This window comes from Mustela putorius, unplaced genomic scaffold, assembly GCF_011764305.1.
Source record: "Mustela putorius furo isolate JIRA1106 unplaced genomic scaffold, ASM1176430v1.1 tig00003834_pilon_pilon_pilon, whole genome shotgun sequence".
Lineage (NCBI taxonomy): Eukaryota > Metazoa > Chordata > Mammalia > Carnivora > Mustelidae > Mustela > Mustela putorius.
In genome coordinates this window covers 136,301,601-136,321,626 of record NW_025421987.1, presented here as the reverse complement: position 1 = coordinate 136,321,626, position 20,026 = coordinate 136,301,601, and the positions used below count along the sequence as shown (strand labels likewise).

The 20,026-nt window shown below is 39.8% G+C and overlaps 1 protein-coding gene across 2 annotated transcripts in view; it reads right to left on the bottom strand.

Annotated features, from left to right (window-relative positions):
• The window catches only part of EXOG (exo/endonuclease G), a 30,536-nt gene extending 10,528 nt beyond the window's left edge, over window positions 1-20,008 (bottom strand). The window contains exons 1-5 of one of the 2 annotated variants that reach the window (XM_004759343.3): window positions 19,930-20,008; window positions 17,765-17,914; window positions 14,380-14,519; window positions 12,268-12,344; window positions 10,289-10,403 (exon numbers count right to left, since the gene is read on the bottom strand). In XM_004759343.3, the coding sequence (XP_004759400.1) occupies window positions 10,289-10,403; window positions 12,268-12,344; window positions 14,380-14,519; window positions 17,765-17,914; window positions 19,930-19,996 (549 nt within the window). In that variant the 5' untranslated portion in view covers window positions 19,997-20,008. The other variant, XM_004759342.3, reaches the window with a different exon arrangement.
• Between the last annotated feature and the right edge of the window lie 18 nt (window positions 20,009-20,026).

Sequence of the window (20,026 nt, the reverse complement as noted above, 5' to 3'; positions counted from 1 at the left end):
CATGACACGCCAACAGCAGACCGAGCACTCAAGAATCAACCTGTCATCCAGATCCTGGTTTCTAAATACCAATTCCCATTAAAAGGAACCAGGGCTCCTTGGAGAGACAGCTGATCCCAGAGTCTGGCCAAGATGAGCCTGGAATATCACGTTATGCCAAAAAGAAGAAGTGCTAAGAATATGATGAGGATGTGTCAAAGCACATGGGAGATAGCCTTGAAAGGGCTCCCACTGGCCAAATTGAAGACAATTTGAGCATCAAAATGAATACACAGTAGATTGATTAAAAACTGAATTAAATAAGAATCCATCAGTTCATACTGATATAATAAGAAGGAAAAGCTCTTTCCAGGGTACCTGGGTGGCTCAGTCATTAAACATCTGCCTTTGGCTCAGGTCATGATCCCAGGGTCCTGGGATCGAGCCCCACATCGGGCTCCCTGCTCAGTGGTAAGATTGCTTCCCCCTCTCACACTCCCCCTGCCTGTGTTCCTTTCTTGTTGTATCTCTCTCTGTCAAATAAATAAAATCTTAAAAAAAAAAAAATAGGAGAAGCTCTTTCTTACAGTAGAATGTCAATTACTAACAGCAGAAGATGTAAGAATTAGAAAATCATTATTGGGCAACAATTATAGTAATAACTGATTCAGGCCAGAATCTTCAGTGGCTGCTAAAACTCGCAAGTGATAATTTGAAGAGATAAAGAATACTTACAGGGTCTCAAAGGGCGACCACAGATATCAGATTAATTTCAAAGGGGAAATGATAGCAGCAGTGAAGAAATCTAAAGGATACTACACCTTTATCAAGGAATCTAAGTTAGTATCGCCAGTAACAGGACAACCTGACAGTGTACACAAGCCAATGACAGTGTTCTGCCCGAAACATCACTGAATCTAATCAGAGGAACAACAGACAAACCCAATTTGAAGAACATACTACAAAACAACTGGCCTATATTTGTCAACAATGTCAACATCATTAAAGACAAAAAGGCTGAGATTAAAGAAGACTAAGGAGACATGACAGTTAAATGCAATGTGTGGTCCTGGACTTCATTCCAAATCTGGGGGAAAAACTGCATGAAGAACGTTACTGGAGCAACTGACAAAATGTGAATATGGACTGTACTACGGCTAATATTCTTATATGTTGAATTTCATGAACTTGACAACTATACAGTGGTTACATGAGAGAACGGAGCATCTAGGGGAAAAGAGACAAGGTATCTGCAACAAACGCTTGAATGGCTGAGAAAGTACTGAGAACGAGGTGTGTACATGGAGCAGAAGGAACAAGACCTGTAGAATGCTAAGAACTTGTAAGTCTAGGCAAAACACATTAGGGGGTTCTCCACTCTGACAACCTTTCTACAAATTTGAAATTATTTCAATGTGAAATGTTAAAAAGTATCAATTTGCTTTGCCAAGGATGTGCAAAAACTCATGAATAAAGGTTTCCAGTTCAAGATGGCAACCTGGACCCAGGCTTCTGCTTCTCTCTCCCCTAACCCCCATTTAGAAAATACACACATACACACACAATGGCAGCAAAAAGGTCTGACACAGAACCAACTCATGCAAGTGCAGAGAACTGCAGAGTCATGCATTAGTGGACTAAGAAGTGTCATTAATTTCTGGAAGATGGAGGAGCTGACAAATTAGATAAAACTTGAGAAGAGAAGTCAAAGTTTGGATTTTCACAGCCCCTTACACTGTGCTCCATCCAGTAAGTAAAGGGTGTCAAATCAAGGTGTGTGACTGAAGAATCCATCTCCAGAATTATTGTGCAACCAACAAAAAGCAGCACGCCTTTGTCTTGCCTCCAGGATGAAGCTAGAAAAATATTCTCTAAAGGGATGCTTCTCAAACCTTACAGTGTATGTAAAACTGCCCAGGATAGCCAGTCACACCTGCAGATTCCTGAGTCCCACGGCCAGGATTTTAGGACATTTTCAGACGAGAAAGTTTACCATCCAATGACTCTTCCAGAATCTGAGGATGTACTCCAACAAAACAAAACAAAAAAGGAATCCAAGAAGGGGTAAGAGGGAGCCCAAGATAAAAGGGACCTAAGCCAGGAGGGTACTGTTAAGGAAAGACAGATGTGTAGCTGACTGAAAACTACAACAGCTTACAGAGGTTGCCAACGGGCAGTTCATTATTCCCTCAACATTCCACTCATCGTTCCCTTCTTGAAATGCTTTCTTCACTTACCTTCTGGGACACCACTTACCCTGGATTTTTCGCCTGCCTCAAAAATTGTCCCTTTTGTCTCCTTTGCTGGACCCTCCTCTTCTTGACTTCCAAAATGTCTGAAACCCCCCAAGGTTCAGACCACAGATCTGTTCTCTCCTGCCTGTGCTCACTTACATGATCTCATCCTAGTGTTAAATACCACCTCTAGGGCTGACCACTCCCATGCAGATCGCCACTTCAACCTCTCCTCTCTGACAACCAAACTCACAAACTGCCCTGGACATCAAATTATCTCCCACTCCCATAGCCAAAACCACCCAACTTGCAGCTTCCACACCTGCTTCTCTCTGGTCTTCATAACTTCAGACTGAAAGCCTAAGTGTTATCCTGACACTTTCCCTCTTAGTCTACAACTTACCCATTAGAAAGTACCATCCGTTCTACTGCAAGGCACATCCTAAATCAGAGCATTTCTCCCCATTTCTACTACCACCCCCTAGTCAGGCCATTGTTACTTCTCATTTAGACTACTCCGTCAGCCTCTTAAGTGGACTGGCTACCAGAGCAGCCAGACTGGGCTTTGCAGATCTAAACCATATTGTGCCACTCTCCTGATCAGCGTCACAGCTCCTGAACACAATCTGCAATCTGGACTTCTCTCCATTGCCTCCCCCTAACTGCCCTCCTTCAGTGCTCTCTCTGCCCTTGTTACACTGGCTTTCTTGCAACTCCTTGAATACACCAAGCTAATCTCACTCACTCCCGTGAGTTCTCCAGCACTTGCTGGAGAACTCCTCATAGAGGTTACTCTCTCACTTTACTCAGGTGTCTGTTTAGTCTCACTACCCCTTAGCAGCCTATCCTGTCTTTCTTTCCCACCCCCGTGTTCTCTTCTTCTAATTATGGCATTTTGTTTATTATGCATCTCCTCCACTATAACCTGAGCTCCCTAAAACATACAGCCTTGTTTACTGCTGTTATCAGAGATGCCTAGAACAGGGCCAGGTATACAGGAGAAGCTTAATAAATATTTGCTGAATAAAAGGAAGGAGAGAAGGGAGGGTGGGAGAGAAGAAGGGATGGCAGGGAGGAAACAAAAGGTTCATATTAGAACAGAAGTCAGAGGGCTCCAAGAATGATGTCTTCAAGAAGAAACTGATTTCTCTTTTTAAAAAATAGTATGATAGTAAGGTTAAATGGTCCGAAATAGAAAGTGAAAGCAATTACTACATTTTAAAGTAGCAATTATAATACCATGCCACCTTTACTTTCCTCCCCTTCTCAGACTTTTGTTGTTTGTGGTAACATTTATTTCTCCAATGGCACAGACTTAATATGGATTATACCTACTGCTTTACAGATCCAAATGTTCTACTTAAACATTAATGGTACTATACATACTGCTTTTGTATTTTCAACAGAGCCAGGATTATAAAACTCAAAGACCAATAAGAGCTAAACAGGAAATGTGAATGGATGGACTGGGCCAGGAGAAGACATGACAAATGGAAGAACATGTGCTCCACTGAAGGGGAAAGCTGCTACTGTAGCTAGTGAATACACCTACGGGAATCTGTGCCAAGTGTTTTGAGTCCTCTGTTTTTAAGAGAAGCTAATATCTAGACTTTTATGTGAAGCCTCCCAAGTATGAAAAAATTACCAACATACTCATACTCAACATATATAATTCAAAAACAACATACTATGGGAAGCAAGTCAAAGCATCTATGGGGGCTGGATGTGCCACAGGAGGCCTCTGCCTTAGATGTCAGCTACAGGTGAAACTCAGACCAAATTATAGCTAGCAAACAAATAAATGCTATGAACCTCAGTAATACATAAGTGACAGATCAACAAGTAAAAGTTTAAGTATATTATATAAAATTTATGATGTAAAGTTTACCAATAGAAGAACTAAAACTAACATGAATGACATAATGGAACAATGTGTGAACTGAAGAAATTTCATTATTTTGTGTGATAGCATCAACAGAGCCTATTTAAAATGGGCAAAATCAAAATTAAGAAATACAGTTTAGCACCCATTATTCCCAGATAGAGATAATCAGCATAACTAGGAAACTACACAGTGGGACTAGGACCAGGAGCTAACTATCCCTCTCATACCTTACACTATTTGAATTTCATTATGATGTCATATACTTTAGGGTTTAAGGTTTAACATTTTCATTACTATGTACATAGAGTTCCATAACATATTTTTAAAGTTTAAATACAAGGCTCATTAAAAGACCAGCAATTACGGCACCAGGGTAGCTCCATCAGCTAAATGTCTGCCTTCGGCCTAGGTCATGATCCCAGGGCTCTAGTATCAAGTCCCAGATCAAGCTCTCAGGTCAGCAGGGAGTCTATTTCTCCCTCTCCTTTTGCCCCTGCCCCCTGCTCATGTTCTCTCTCTCTCATGCTCTCTCAAATAAAATCTTAAAAACAAAACAAAACAAAACAAAAACTGGCAACTAAAGTGGTGCCTGGGTAGCTCAGTCAGTTAAGCATCCAACCCCTGATTTCAGCTGAGGTCATGATCTTGAGGTCCTGAGATCGAGCCCCGCATGGGGCTCCGTGCTTAGCATGGAGTCTGCTTATCCTTTTACCTCTGCTCCTCCCCTGCTCACATGCTCTCACTCTCTCTCTCTCTCTTTCTCAAATGAAAAAAGTCTTTAAAAAACAAATAAAAAGACTGGCAATCATGGCTTCAATGCCATGGAGGGAAGGCATGGACAAAAGCATCAAAATTAAACTATGTTTAATATAAGTATTTAATATCATAACTTCTAACTTCTAATACATAATTAATGAAGAATAGATTCAACGGTTTTCAAACTAACAGAAAGGCATCTGCTCTCTAAAGTTCTGTGTAAGAGAAAGGAAAAAAAATAAAAGAAAGAAACTAAGAAATTCTTCCTTACCAGAATCTTTCTAATTCCAGTACCCTGCCCCATGCTTTGATAGAAGAACACATGTCAAATTAATAACCTGGGGAGCCTGGGTGGCTCAGTCGCTTAAGTGTCTGCCTTCAGCCCAGTTCATAATCTCCAGGTCCTGGGGTCAAGTACCATGTCAGGATCCCTGCTCAGCAGGGAGTCTGCTTCTCTTTCTCCCTCTGCCCCCCTCCCTGCTCATTCTTGTTCTAATAAATAAACTCTCAAAAAAATAACCTTATATAATTTATAGTCTAAATATACTGTATCTTTCAGATACTGAAATTTGAAATTCTTGATATGACTATGAACATTTCCTGATTTCAGTACAAATTAAGTTTCCTTTTCTGTTCTTTTGTTATTACTCATTTCTGATGCTTCTAAGGATGAGAAAAGCAAAAATGTACACTTTCTCTGTCATGACTTCTGGACTCCAGGCAGATTGACACCAACAGAAGTGGAAGCAGAGAAAATCACTGGAGGCCTCTACTACACTGCAGTGTTCAGAACTTCAGCAAAATCTGAGTAAAAGTTATGAAGAAAGAGATCTGATAACAGTTGTTGACTCAAAGAAATTAGGAGAGATGACTTGTGGATATGAATTCCAGGAAGAAAGGGAGAAAGTAATCAAGAGTATAGTTTAAGGCATGTCATCTACAATTCTGTATACATTCCTCCTCCCACATGACAGGCACTGGAAGATTTGCTGGATTCAAGAGTGGCCAGTAAGCATGCACCCTTCCTATAAATTACTATAGACATGGGAAACTAACACTACAGGTTCAGAGTCCCAGAACTTGAAAATAAAGACTTAAGACCAATGCGGTTTTCACAGAAAAAACAGAAAACAAGACTATTATTCAGAGTCTACTCTTCAGGAAGCTGATCTTGACTGCTCTCCCACATTTCATCACCCTGACACTAATTCGGGTAAGGAAAGCTGACAGGTCTCTTTTGAAACTCTTTAAGCCTTGAATAGCAGTCACTGATAAGCTATTTAGGAGAAGCAAGGTAAGTCTTTTTATTGGTTATTTTTATATATTCCAGTGTAATGAAGAATTCCAGTATAGAAAAAATATATTAAAATATATGTACATTATGTAAGTTTCATTCTCAATTAATTTCAAATACAGAGCTTACAAGATGAGCACAAAGATCACCTGTGTGCCCTTCACAGATTCATCAAATGTTAATATTTTGCCCAATTTCCTTGATGATTCTTTCTTCCTCTGTATTTTTCTTTTCCCTAAATCCTTTGTGTTTTCGTTTGTTGCTTCATTGTTTTTGCAACTAAAGTGATAGAGGGTTTTTTTTGTTTTTGTTTTTTTGTTTTTTACAATTTCATTTCTTTATTTGAGAGAGAGAATGAAAGAGAGCAAGCATGGGACTGGTCAAGATCAGAGGGAAAAGCAGACTCCCTGCTGAGCAGGGAGCCCAATGCAAGGCTCAATCCTGGGGCTCCAGGATCATGACCTGAGCCGAAGGCAGACGCTTAACCAACTGAGCCATCCAGGCACCCCAAAATGATAAGAGTTTTAAGTGAAGATACAGAAAAAGAGTGCGAGGGGTCCCAACAGGACAGGACTCCTTCTCTAAACCCTATGAAAATAAGTCACAGCACATCCTTCAGGATGTATTTCCTAAGAGCAAAGACATCTGTTTATATAATTGTAGTATGATTATCAAAATCAGGAAATTTAACATTGATATCATATGATGATCTAACCTACAGACCTCAAATGTTGCCAACTGTCCCAATAACGTCCTTTTTAGTAAGATTTCTATGCTGACTTGAGATCTGACCTGAGATCAGATCTTGTTTTCAGGACTCTTTAGACTATATTAATCTGGAATAGTTTCTCACCCTTTGTCTTTTATGATCCTAACATGTTTGAAGAGTACAAGGCAGCTGTTTCATAGAATGGCCCCCCCGTGGGGTTTGCCTATTTCCGCATGGTGAGAATCACTGCTATGCTTTTTGGCAAAAATACCAGAGAAATGATCCTGTATTCTTCTCAATGCATCACACCATGAAGCACAGCTTATCAGTAATCCTGTTACTGACAATATTAACCTTGATCACTTGATTAAGGGGAAGTTTCTCCACTGTACAGTTATCATTTCTTGCTTTGTTATTAATAATTTGTGAGAGACTCTTTTAACTATATAAACTTCCTCTTTCTCACAAAACTTTCACTCACTAGTTTTAGCATCCACTGATGATTCCTGTCTGAATCACTTATTACCATGATGGCTACAAAATGATTTTTCTCTTTGATTCTTATAAATTTGTTAGTTGACATTCTATAGTAAGCAGAATTTTTTCCCTACATTCATGTATTTACTTATGTGTTAGAAGTAAGGATTCTTATCCAACTCAGTAGGTCTATAGCCCATTATATATATATATATATATATATTTTTTTTTTTTTAAAGATTCCACTTATTTATTTGACAGAGAGAGATCACAAGCAGGCAGAGAGGCAGGCAGAGAGAGAGGAGGAAGCAGGCTCCCCGCTGAGCAGAGAGCCCAATGCGGAGCTCGATCCCAGGTCCCTGAGATCATGACCTGAGCCGAAGGCAGCGGCCCAACCACTGAGCCACCCAGGCGCCCCATATAGCCCATTATATTTTGATATCAAATAGCCCCAGACATGGTAAGGTGGAACTCCTGCAAGCTGATGTCTTTGTCTTTTTGACACATTCCCTCTATTCTGTACTTTCCCTGAACCAGCCCTGGAATCAGCTACTTCCCCATGTGCCAAGTTCTTCCAGTAGGAGATGGTATTTTAGAGATAAGATCTGGTGTCAAGGTATGTTCACTGCTAACTGCATATCACTGCTTCTAGGCCCATTTAGCAGAAAGACCTGCCAAATACATAACATTTTGTGTACATTATATTTTTTAAAATTATATCCAACTGAAGAAAAGCAGCATATTTTCCACTACAGCATTTGGCGAACACATACCTAACAAAAATATCCACCCAAAAAAAACTGTTAGTGAAATGCTCTTTCTTATTTACTGGTTAATCTTTCCTTTTAAACTTTGGATGAATTTTCTGTCCACTACACAGTAAGCTAGCATATAAGTTTTGAATTTTATGAAAACAAAGCACACATAAAACTAACTTGATCACTTAAGGTTTAAAAGTCAGGAGAACCTCTTTTCTAGTGGGAAAAGTAAAGAGGATTTACAAAGCTCAAGAATAATTAATACTTAGGGGCACCTAAGTGGCTTAGTTGTTAGGTATCTAACCTTCAGCTCAGGTCATGATCCCAGGGTCCTGGGATCAAACCCCAGATCAGGCTCCCTGCTCCACAGGAAGCCTGTTCTCCCTCTCCCATGCGCCCTGCTTATGTTCCCTCACTCACTGCGTCTCTGTCAAAAAATAAAAAAAAACTTAATAATAATAATTAATATTTTAAAAATAAGAGAATATAAGTAGCTTTAAGCCATTTTTTCTTTCTAATGTGACAAAAAAAATACTAGAATTAAATTAGCAAATTGATCAGAGGAGAGAAATTAATCTGCTTAAAATACTAACTCCTTTGCCACTTCTTGCCTCCCATCAGAACTCCTGGAATACTCTGAGGGTGAGAACGCCTGTGTGAACACCCTGGCTACTTACACATCACTGTGCATCTGATTCAGACAGGCTGATAAAATATAAGTGAAGAGGGACAGAACATACCCTACAGTTTTGTGAGAGTTTTTTTTTCCCCTAAATCTGTTTCTCAGGTCATTTAATTATATCACAGACTCTCTGAAGTAATCATATAACCTAACCAGTATTTATTAAGTATCTGCTTTATTCCTAGAGCTGAACTAAGTGTTCCTTCCAGGTGTTCTCTGACCTGGAGGGAAGTCCTTCAATCCCTCTGAACTTACTCCATCACGTGTCCGCACTCCACCCAGTCCCCCACCCTGTACAGATCTCACAATATCACTGTATCAATTCAGCTACCCTTCAGGCGCAAACCTCAGTCTTCCACATCAACACCAGATGCATAAGCCCTCATGCCACTCATTATACTCTTCTAGTTTAACCTCCTTCCTTCAGTCTATAAATTTCTTAAATATCTTGCATGAAAAACACATTCACCTTTTTAAAAAACTCAAGCATCTAAAAGAAAAGCTGGTGCTCCCACTTTTCCACTCACTGCCATCTAAATGTGATCCTGAAATTTTCCTTTTTCCTCAGCCAAAAAGTGAATTCATTATTATACTTTCCTCTATTCCTCTATCATCCTCACTCAGCTGCTTGAGTTGGGTCCTGTGTCTGTTCTCATATGAACCACGGAAGCAATGTCCCATTCACCTCATCTCTGACTTCTCTTTCAAACACCCCTTTCTCACCCACCTCTCTGCAGAGTGCTGTCAGAATAGTCTTCATAAAACCCCAAACAAATCACATCTCCCATGCTTAAATCTATGACTTCTCACTGTCTAAAAAGTAAAATCCAAGCCTTCATGGAGTACAAAGCCCTCTACTATCTGGCCCCTGTCCTGTTGCTGTAGAAATCCTCATCCCCTGTGGGCCACCCATACTCTTTTGTACCCAATCTAAGCTCCAATCTTTATCAATGATACCTGTATTCCAGAACTATGCCGTCAAATCACAAATGTCCTCTGCTGACACTGTTCCAGCTTTTGAAATTCCCATGCTCCCCTCCTGACTCAGTTCACTCTTTTTTCCCGTTTTTAAAAATTTTAAGTCCAGTATAGTTAACATGTAGTGTTACATTAATTTCAGGTATACAACACAGTGACTCACCAACTGTCTACTCTTACTCATCTGTCAAGATCTAGCTCAAAAATCACTTCCTCTGTTAAGTCTTCCAAAACCACACCAACAGAGTTGGTCAGTGCTCTAGTGAAAGCCCTGATCTGTGAATTTATCTCTAGTGCAGCACATCAGACTTTAATATTAGTGATTAACTAGTAACACTTCTGTCTCCCTTCTTTTTCTCCCTTTCTAAACTGTGAGCTCCCTAGAGTCAGTAACTACTTTTTAATCCATCATTAATTATAATCCCTGTGCCTATCATTCCAACAGGTGTTTAATAAATAAATAAAAAGAAAAATACACAACGAAATTATAATCTCATACAAATAACATAAGCCTGAATGTTAAAACATGTCCCTACCTGGTAACTAACTGTTTTCTTTCCATCACTTCCAGTCTGAGGTAAGGTCAACGGTCCAGATACTATCCAAACATCTTCAAACCTTTCTGTCAGTTCTCGACAGTACATTTCCATTCTGAAAAGCAAAGCAAAAGAGGTGTGATATTCACACAGACATAAATATAAAAAAGAAGCAAACCATATCAAATCCCTAGGAAAGATACATAGGAATGCTGAATTTGACAAATGAATGTGAACAAGTGAATATTACACAAAACACTAGTAGCATATAAGCAATTATCTCCCAAATTCTTCGCTGTACAAGAATACTTAAAAATTACAGGCACTCACACAACTACCTACATTTTCCTGTGTGTGCATTCAGTGTACATTTTAGAACTCAAATTTTGTTTTGTCTTCTCCCTTCTCTTTCTATGTTGTAGTTCTCAATCTTTTCTGAAGTGTTAGATACCATTTCAACAAGTTGAAACATGGTTATTTATTTAACCATTCCTATTGTGGGGTAATTGGGTTTATCCTAACAATTGTTATATAATGCAACATTCCTTAGGATAAATTTCAAGGGCCAGAATTGCTTTATAAACATATTTCAGTAACACTTGGTTATATGTAAAAGTAATATTTTAATGGTATTTTACCAATTTACTATATAAGCTACAAAATATGACACCACAGTTTCATGGCAATCTTTACAACACTGGGATTTATCAATTAAAAATGGTTTTGCTAATTTACTAGCTAAAAAATGGAAAGTAGGTTTAATATGCACTTATACTGCAGTTGGGAAAGATTTATGAGCGATAACAATCCAAGTCATCATCGCTCAGCTTCCTTAACTAAAAAGTAAAATCAGCAGTATTACACCTCACAGCATATATGCCTAACTATCAGGTAAATTATTCTCCCAAAGATATATCCCTTGGGAAAGGAAAATGTTAAATGCTTCCACAAGAATGCTACCAGTCAAAATAAAAAAGAAACTCCATAAGACAAATATCCCAGATCTTCGATACATAATCTGCAAGGCTTAAAAAAAAAAAAAAAAAAAGGAAACCTATAGATTAGTAAGAGTATTAAAAGAACATATCTATATGTGGACCTTGTTCAAATTCTGATTCAAACTAATCAACCAGAAATAAAAAATTAAGGGCAATAACAGAAATCTGAACATTAATCGTTAAAATTGACAATAAGGAATTACTGTTTAATTTTGGGGGTGCACTAATCATGCTCTCTTTTTAAAAATCCTTATCTTCTAAATATATATATTGAAGCATTTATAGATAGAACAATACAGCTGTCCCCTGCTTAATGAGTGGAGTAAGGGAGGGTATGCAGACAGAACAAATATGGAGCCATGACTGCTCAAGTCTTCAATGTGGGGTACTCTCTTAATTATTTTAAACCATAAAGTACTGTTTAAGGAAAATGCAAGGGCCTGAAACACCCTCAATCAGTGCTAGCTTTAGATGCTTAAAGAGATCCCCCAACAGAACTCCTCAGAAGTATCAAAAACCCGCAAAAAGCCCATGATTTTATTGTTAGGTTCTATGAAAAACTGGTCAAGTTTAATTGTACCAAAATTTTTTTAAAAAGCTCAGCAACTCTTGAAATACAAGTAGAAAAAAATACAGTGTCCTCTGGACATACTCAAAAATCTCTTACTAAGGGATTCACAATATAAAATGGAAAAAAAAAAATCTCTTACTGCTTCAGTAATAATATTTTGAATAGTTTCTTCCAAAACTTGACTTCTGACCAGTGGCAAATATGATCAAAATGGCTGGCGGTTTTGAAGTCAGTACTGCCACAGACAACCGTACTCCTGGCATACAGCAAAGACAACTAGTCCAAAGTACTTAACTTCAGTAGTGCTAGCTTTTGCTAAACAGAGAAACAATTGATGGGTGCACTAGTACATTCTCCTGGTACATCATTCCTCTCCCATAGAATTGTATTTTAAAACTCTCACCCCTCACCTGTTCCAATATCCAGCATTATTATCAAAATTCTGAGGCACAATATTAGAAAGGTAAAAGGTTTCAGCCATGGCTTTCTGTGAAAAGAAATAAAAATAGTAACTTGCAATGAAATGCCTCCTTTGAGATTTTACAAAGAAACTCTGAAAGCCAGTTCCTTTCATGTTAGCTTAAGGCAATTACAGTGACTACTTGTTCAAATAAATGAAAGCCATAGCTATTCCAGGTCAGAAAGCTCAATAATGATTATTCATAACAGGGGTATAACAAAATAAGTAGTCTGGTGTGCTAGCTTTTTTTGTACTTCCTAAAATTCAAACCAGTGATGCAGACTCTAAGAGCAAAGTTTCCAATATAAAGCTAAAGGATAAATTCTGGTGTTTAGCCTCTGGCAAAGAGTTTCTCCATAAAGGTCAACTTTCAGAAATTTTATGTAAGGAATACAGTACAAACATATTGGTTCAAAGTGGTAGAGAAGATGAGTGCCTGGGTGGCTCAGTGGGTTAAGCCTCTGCCTTCAGCTCAGGTCATGATCTCAGGGTCCTGGGATTGAGCCCTGCATCAGGCTGTCTGCTCAGTGGGGAGCCTGCTTCCCCCCGCATCACCCCACCGCCAGCCTCTCTGCCTACTTGTGATCTCTGTCAAATAAATAAATAAAAATCTTTTTAAAAAGGGGGGGGCAGAGAAGAATTCCTTGTTCTTCTGAATTTCTGGCCACTAGGTGTTCATTCATTTCACATTCCTGAAAGGCTGTCATCATTATTTCCTTCCACTGACCTGTATTTTTTCTTTTTTAAAGATTTTATTTATTTATTTGACAGAGAGAGGTCACAAGTAGGCAGAGAGGCAGGCAGAGAGAGAGGAGGAAACAGGCTCCCCGCTGAGCAGAGAGCCCGATGCGGGACTCGATCCCAGGACCCTGAGATCATGACCTGAGCCGAAGGCAGTGGCTTAACCCACTCAGGTGCCCTTTTGAAGATTTATTTACTTGAGAGACTGCATGAGAGGGGAGAGGGTCAGAGGGAGAAGCAGACTCCCTGCTGAGCAGGGAGCCCGATGCAGGACTCTTTCCTGGGACTCCAGAATCATGGCCTGAGCTGAGGGCAGTCGCTTGACCAACTGAGCCATCCTGGCGCCCCTCCACTGACCTGTATTAACCACGAATGCTATCAATAAACTTCTCTTCAAGCAGTAGTTCTCAACCTTGAATGCACACTGGAATAACCCAGGGACCTTTAAAAAATATTGGTGCCTGGGTTCTACCCCCTAGAATTTCTGATTTAACTACTCCGGATTTGGGCATCGGGATTTTTTTTTAAACATCCCCAGGTGATTATAGTGAGTATCTAAGGTTAAAAACCACTATTTTTTTTTTTAAACCACTATCTTAATGACAATAATCACCAACAATTGATGCAATAAATGTCATAAAAGACATTTCTCTCCTTTTTTGGCAGAGAACTTAACCTAAGGAAAAGGAGGCTAGAAAGACAATATGTGATTCATGACTGAACAGTGGATCAAAAGAAGCTGTAAAGATCACAACTGCAACAATGAGGCAAATCTGAGTATGAACTGTATGTTATTGTACAAATTTTCAAAAGTACATATACATACACACTTTTTGGTATGATACTCCTGTCATATATACAAATATCCTCATTCTTAGATGACACAATATCCTGAGCAATCCTGAACACCATGGACCGTGAAGTCTGCTTAAGATTCCTTCTCTCCCTCTGCCCCTCCCGCTCTCTTTAAAAAAAAAAAAAAAAGTTTTTTTCAATTTTTCTGCAGTTAAAAATGTTTTTGCTATACTCTCAACTTTTCTACATATCTGAAATTTTTCAAAATATGAATGAATGAAATGAATAGCTCCTAAGAGCTCTCCGGATCTCTTTTACATAGCATTTAGTTTTACTTTTTCAACCTGTTTAAGAAATTTCTCACTATCTGAGCAAACAAAGGAATTAAAGTCAGGAAGGAAATACAAAATACAAGTGCAGAAATTCTCAAATATTAAGGTTTGCCTCCTATATTTTTAATACCCAAGTCCCATGGTATACAGACATCCAGTCCCGTATTCTCATCCCACCCAAAAAATATGCCTACAGATGAAAATTTGTTATTTCCTGCTGGAGCCATGTGTCCTCGTGACCACCCACTCCCAACATAGTCTTCGTTGAAAGCACTGAAGGTTGGAGGAATGTTGGGATCAGGCTTGAATTTACAATGTTTTCTGTCAGCATCACCTGAAGAAAAACACACAAAATGGGTAAGTTATCATCAGTGGACAAATATCCCTTAAGATTCTCTAAGCAAGGCAAGCTGTTTCAGGCTGGCTACTACCTCTCTGAGCAGCTAGTATTTAGTGATTGCATACATGTCTCAAGTTCCTGGGATAGCTCAGATACCTCATCTGAATTTAGCAAGGACTAGTCTAGGAAAGAACGCTTTTCATATGGGGTAGCTATCTCATATACTTCTGTTCCTAGTCTCTGAAATTAAAGGCAAATAATCCCCCAGGTAGTATTTAAGTGAAATAATGACCAAATAGCTGAACTACATAAAAAGCTTACCTACTAAATAAATTCTTGCTTTAAAAAAAAAACAAAACCCTCACGTATTGTATTTTGTGCGACTATATTTGACAACTTTGTATGTACTGAAATAATGGATATATATATAGACACAAAACTATTTGTTCTGGGCAGAGAACATCCCCCCTAAAGGAGGGGGAGAATGTCTCTGGTATCTTGCTTGCTGCCTCTTAAGCCATGACAAAACAAACATTTAGGTTATGAGCTCAATCCAGAAATTACTGAAACAAAATATCTGTGTACCACATGGGAGAGAAAAAAAAAAATCTCTTTTATTTATATTTTCCCACCTTAGAGGAGTTTGCCACACTAATCAGCAAACCCTAATACTGTATTTTCCACTGTCATTAGGCCAGATCTTGTTAAATTACAAAAATAACAGAGATAAATGGAACATATTCAGACTGCTACTCAATAACGTTTAAAATGGAGACCCATGAAGTTACCAATTCCAGTGTTATCTCATTTGGCCGGAAAAATTTTAAATGATCAGACCCCAAAACTCAGAATAGATTATTGGATACTGAGTTTTTCAGAACTACTTCATAAAGAAAAAAACAAAAAAAGAATTATTAGTAAGCTTCTCTTGCATCTCATGGCCACTGGAATCACTTCCTTACATGTCTGGTTGTCTTTGCCTGGTGCTTACCACCCTTGAAAATTCATCTGTGGGAATTTCCAAAGGCCTAGGATAAAGATGCCTTCCTTGAGATGGATGTAAATTTGTTTCTATCAGGTTACCTGGAGGAACTGCCAGTGGAGAACTGTGTTAAACCAAGATCAGGGCTTCCTTGCTTGATCTACACAGGATCCATGACTCCCAGCTGTTAAGTCTGCATGATAGCCAGCCTGTGGCCTCCACTTTTCTGGAACAAGCTTTTTATTTTCCTTTCGACCCTTTTCTGCTCAGTGCCAAGATAACCTTCCATATGGTCCCCTACAGTGAGCAGGCAGGTTAATTCAGCTTCCCCTGTCCTCCCCCAGGGCTCAGTCCTCTGGAGGTTCCAGGCTAATATGGGGAGGGTCCTGTAAAACAATCTACTCTGGGTGAGCCCTAAGTCTCCCTTTCAGTCTCCCTCACCCTACAAAGGTGGAATCAAAAGCAATGTATGTTGCTATGGTTTACCAAGACTGCCCTTATCTCTCTGGATTCTGGCTTTCCCCCAGATAGTGGCTTGGCAACTCACCACGATCATGCTAACTTTTTTTTTTTAAGTGATTTTTTTCCCCCTACATATCTCTTATTGTTTTTAGCAGACACTCAGTCTGCTAATAACATTTGTTTTTAGCAGAGAGTCAGTCTGAGTAATCTAGTCTATCATTACTGAAAACAGAAGTCTCTTTAGATTAATATCCAGTAAATAATAAGTATACTGCTTCCTGTTTTCAAATAATATTATTTTACCTCCTCAAATTACACATTACAAAGTGAAATGTGGTACTTTTCTTATATGCCTTTCTAAAGAGCAGGATAAAATTAGTAAAGCCAAAATCCCTTACATCTTGGGAAAAGTTCTGCATTTAAAGGAGATTCACTGGCTTGAAACTATATCAAATGAGTTTCCCTTGATATACATTTATAATCAACTCTCAACTACTATGATAAAGTTTCCAACTACATCAGTCTCCTACTAGCAGCAAGCAAAGCCCAAGGCTCCTGCTATTCTGCTGGTGGTTTGACCCTAGGAAGGCACATACCCATTTAAACATCAGCATTTTAATATACATAAACAGAGTGTGTACTTAAAGCAAGGAGAAATAATGTGTGGGCCTTACAACAAATTAAAAGGCAAATAAAATATGAATAAAACAACTATGACAAAAGGTAATACCCTAACACATAGAGAACTCCCTAAATCAATTCAAAAAAAACAATATCCCAACTGAAAATGGTAAAAATAACTCACAAAGAAAGAATAATTCACAAAATATTAATCTTAAACTGGTATCCAATAAATGGAAATAAAATCACCTATTAAATTGGTAATGTTCATTATGAGTGGAAGACAGGACAAGTAGTTAACAGTGGATAGTATAAACTAGAATAATCTACACAGAAACCAATTTAACATTAAATATCAAGGTCTGGTCATCTTAACTACAGGAATCCACCAAGACATTAAAAAAAATTTTTTTTTTAAAAGCCATGAGCAGACTTACATGCCCACCTACCTCTTAAATCTCATTTCATATGTTCTCCCTTGCCCCAGCTACTCTGGCCTTTTAGTTCCCTAAAGGAACAAAATCTTCACACTGGGGCCTTCAAAGATGCACCTGTGCTTTTCTTTCTGTCTGGAATGCACCTGTCCACAATCCATGGGCCATTCCACTCCACTGTCTAGGTAACAGCATCTACCTCCAAGCCACTTTCTTGGAGAAACCTTGCTAATCAAAATCAGGTTCTCCTACATCAGTGCTCATCACATTCTTTACTCTTCCTTGTTTATACTAACCCAACCTACAATCACTTGTCCTTCAGAACAGTTATTACCAACAATAATTACACATTCATGATTATTTGATAGGCCAGTTCATTCCCCAACATTAACTCAAAGTGCCAAGAATGAGAGACCATATGCCCTGATCCCAAGGCTCAGCACAGTGCCAGACATGTGGCACTTTAAAAGTATTTGTGGAGATAATGCACGAATAGTGCTAGTTGTAGCAATACTGACAGAGCCTCCAACTCATATGTCAAGATACTGATCCTCTCAGCCCCTTAGAAAGCTGGGAAGGGTCTGGAGCTCACTGGAGACCAGGTAGTGCTTCATACAAACATCATCATTTTCTAAATGTGTTGTAATGTGAAAAAGGTTGAATCAATAATCCTCCTTGTTCTGGTACTTCCTCCTTGTTGGAAGTACCTTTCATTAATGCCTTTACTTCTAACCACCTACCCATTATCTTGCTTTTGGATATATGTTCAAGAACCCATCGAGGCACCCGCTTTGACTGGTCATAAGACAAGGCATGATTAGTGTAATGCCTAGTCTCTGTTCCAGTTAAAGGGACTCCATATTGTTCCAAGAGAGCCTTTTCTGCAGAACCTAAAAATGCAAAGGGGGGGGGGGAATAACAAATAATTAGTAATTCTTACTAGGAACAATAAGTTATAAGGGTGAGGGGTGAGACTTACACAGGACTGATTCAAAGGTCTAATCAACCAGATCTCATTTTGCAATTATTTCCAACGCAGAGAAAAGAGACAGTAGGCTTTGCCTATAATCAGTCCTATAGTTTTAACAAGATAAACTGAAGCTATCTCACTAACTTTTAAAGATTTTATTTATTTATTTGACAGACAGAGATCACAAGTAGGCAGAGAGGCAGGCAGAGAGAGAGGAGGAAGCAGGCTCCCTGCTGAGCAGAGAGCTTGACGCGTGGCTGGACCCCAGGACCCTGGGACCATGACTTGAGCCAAAGGCAGAGGCTTTAGCCCAGTGAACCACCCAGGCGCCCCCTCACTAACTTTTAAATAAGGACCTGATCTTACTGGTCTTTCACATCAAATGTCCAAATCTCTGCCCCTGTATACAAAAGCAGCAAAGGAAAAACAAGTCATTAGTAGCCACTGATATGATTTAATGGGGGAAAGCCTACTTCCTCATTACACCATAAGAGTTAGCATGGGGACAAAAACAGCCTTTTATAAACGTCTTAAAAGACTATCATCCATTGTTCTGGAACTGAAGCAGAGATGTGCACTGCAGCCAGATGGTGGTAAAACTTGTCTTATTTCTCCTACTGAGAGAAACTAAGCACACATTTAACAAGGACTCTGTTTCAAAATAACCCTCTCTTGATGCCTTCTCCAGGTCTTGGACCTACCAGAACAGCTCTCTTGATAAAATGCCAAGTACCACAAGGAGCAAGTTAAATCAGGTCAGGGAAAATGTAAAAAATGAGCATGAGATCACTTTCACTGTTAAATATGAGGTACCCCTGGTAGCTTGAGGACTTCTACCTTTCGAAGAAGGGCTTGAAGGTGTGAAAATTAATAAAGGGAAACCTCAGGAAAGTGGACTCTGTTGCTAGAAGGGGAGGCTGGAAGGGGGAGCCATTCAACTCCATCTCAATTACAGGAAAACTGTCAATTACAGACCCTGACAGAAGAACTGTCAAGAGGAAAGAACCGTCAACTACAGGCCCCCAACAGGGAAAGCCCGACAGTGCAACCTCTACAAGAAGTTGACTGCCTATGCAACTCAGCCAATGAGAAATTCATCTCCCTGAACCGTGGCTTTTCTCCAATGGACCTTCCGAAACAACCCTCCCAAGTTCCTCCGTCTTCTCCGTAAAGTTCCTCTCCATTGGCTGCTGGACTTGCCTAGGGTTTTGCCATGGCTTGCCTGTTCTGGATTACTAATTCACTACTCTTCCGAAAGAAGCCCACTTTTCTGCTGATAAGATAGCCTGACAGATTTCTTCTTAGCGTTAATGCGGGCACCCTTCGTTTGAACGAAGACAAAACGAGGACAATTAACTAATCTGCTAAAACCAGGTGTTAATGTATTCACTCTTCCACGCTTACTGTCAACTAAGCACCAGGTGCTGGACTGTATATACATACGGTGGAGAACAAAACATAGTCCGAGCTGTTACGGAGCTAACGACCTAAAGGAGGTCACAGACATTAAAACGTACCTGTGGTAAGTTGCTTCGGGGGTAGAAGAGAAAATGATGATGAAGTATGCGAAAGAGGAAGGCGAGGCCTCCGGTGGAGCGGGGAGGCCGGATGGGAAGACTAGAAAGGCTGAAAACCCGAGACCCCCGGCTCGGGGCCCGCAAAGGGAAAAAAGCGCGGACAGAGGATTACGATTCATGCCGAAGGCAGGAATCCTGCCCAAAACCCGGGCCAGGGAAGAGGCCTACGGACTTACCGTCGGGCTCCCTCGCTGCCAACGCTGCCTCAGCGCCCTGACTCCGGAACAACTGCATGACCGTGAACCCGCCTCCCGCGGCGCCCACCACACCTCCCGCCACGAAGACACTCAAAAAGCGCCCAGAGCCTCTGAGGCGGGAAGCAAAACTTTTGGCAGCCATCTTATCCAGCGCACCTTACCTTTTGCAGTCGCGCGTGCGCACACCAGCTCTGACGCCTGAAAGCGAATCGCAACCGAGACACGCATGCGCAACCTGGAGTCGCCTGGCACCAAGCC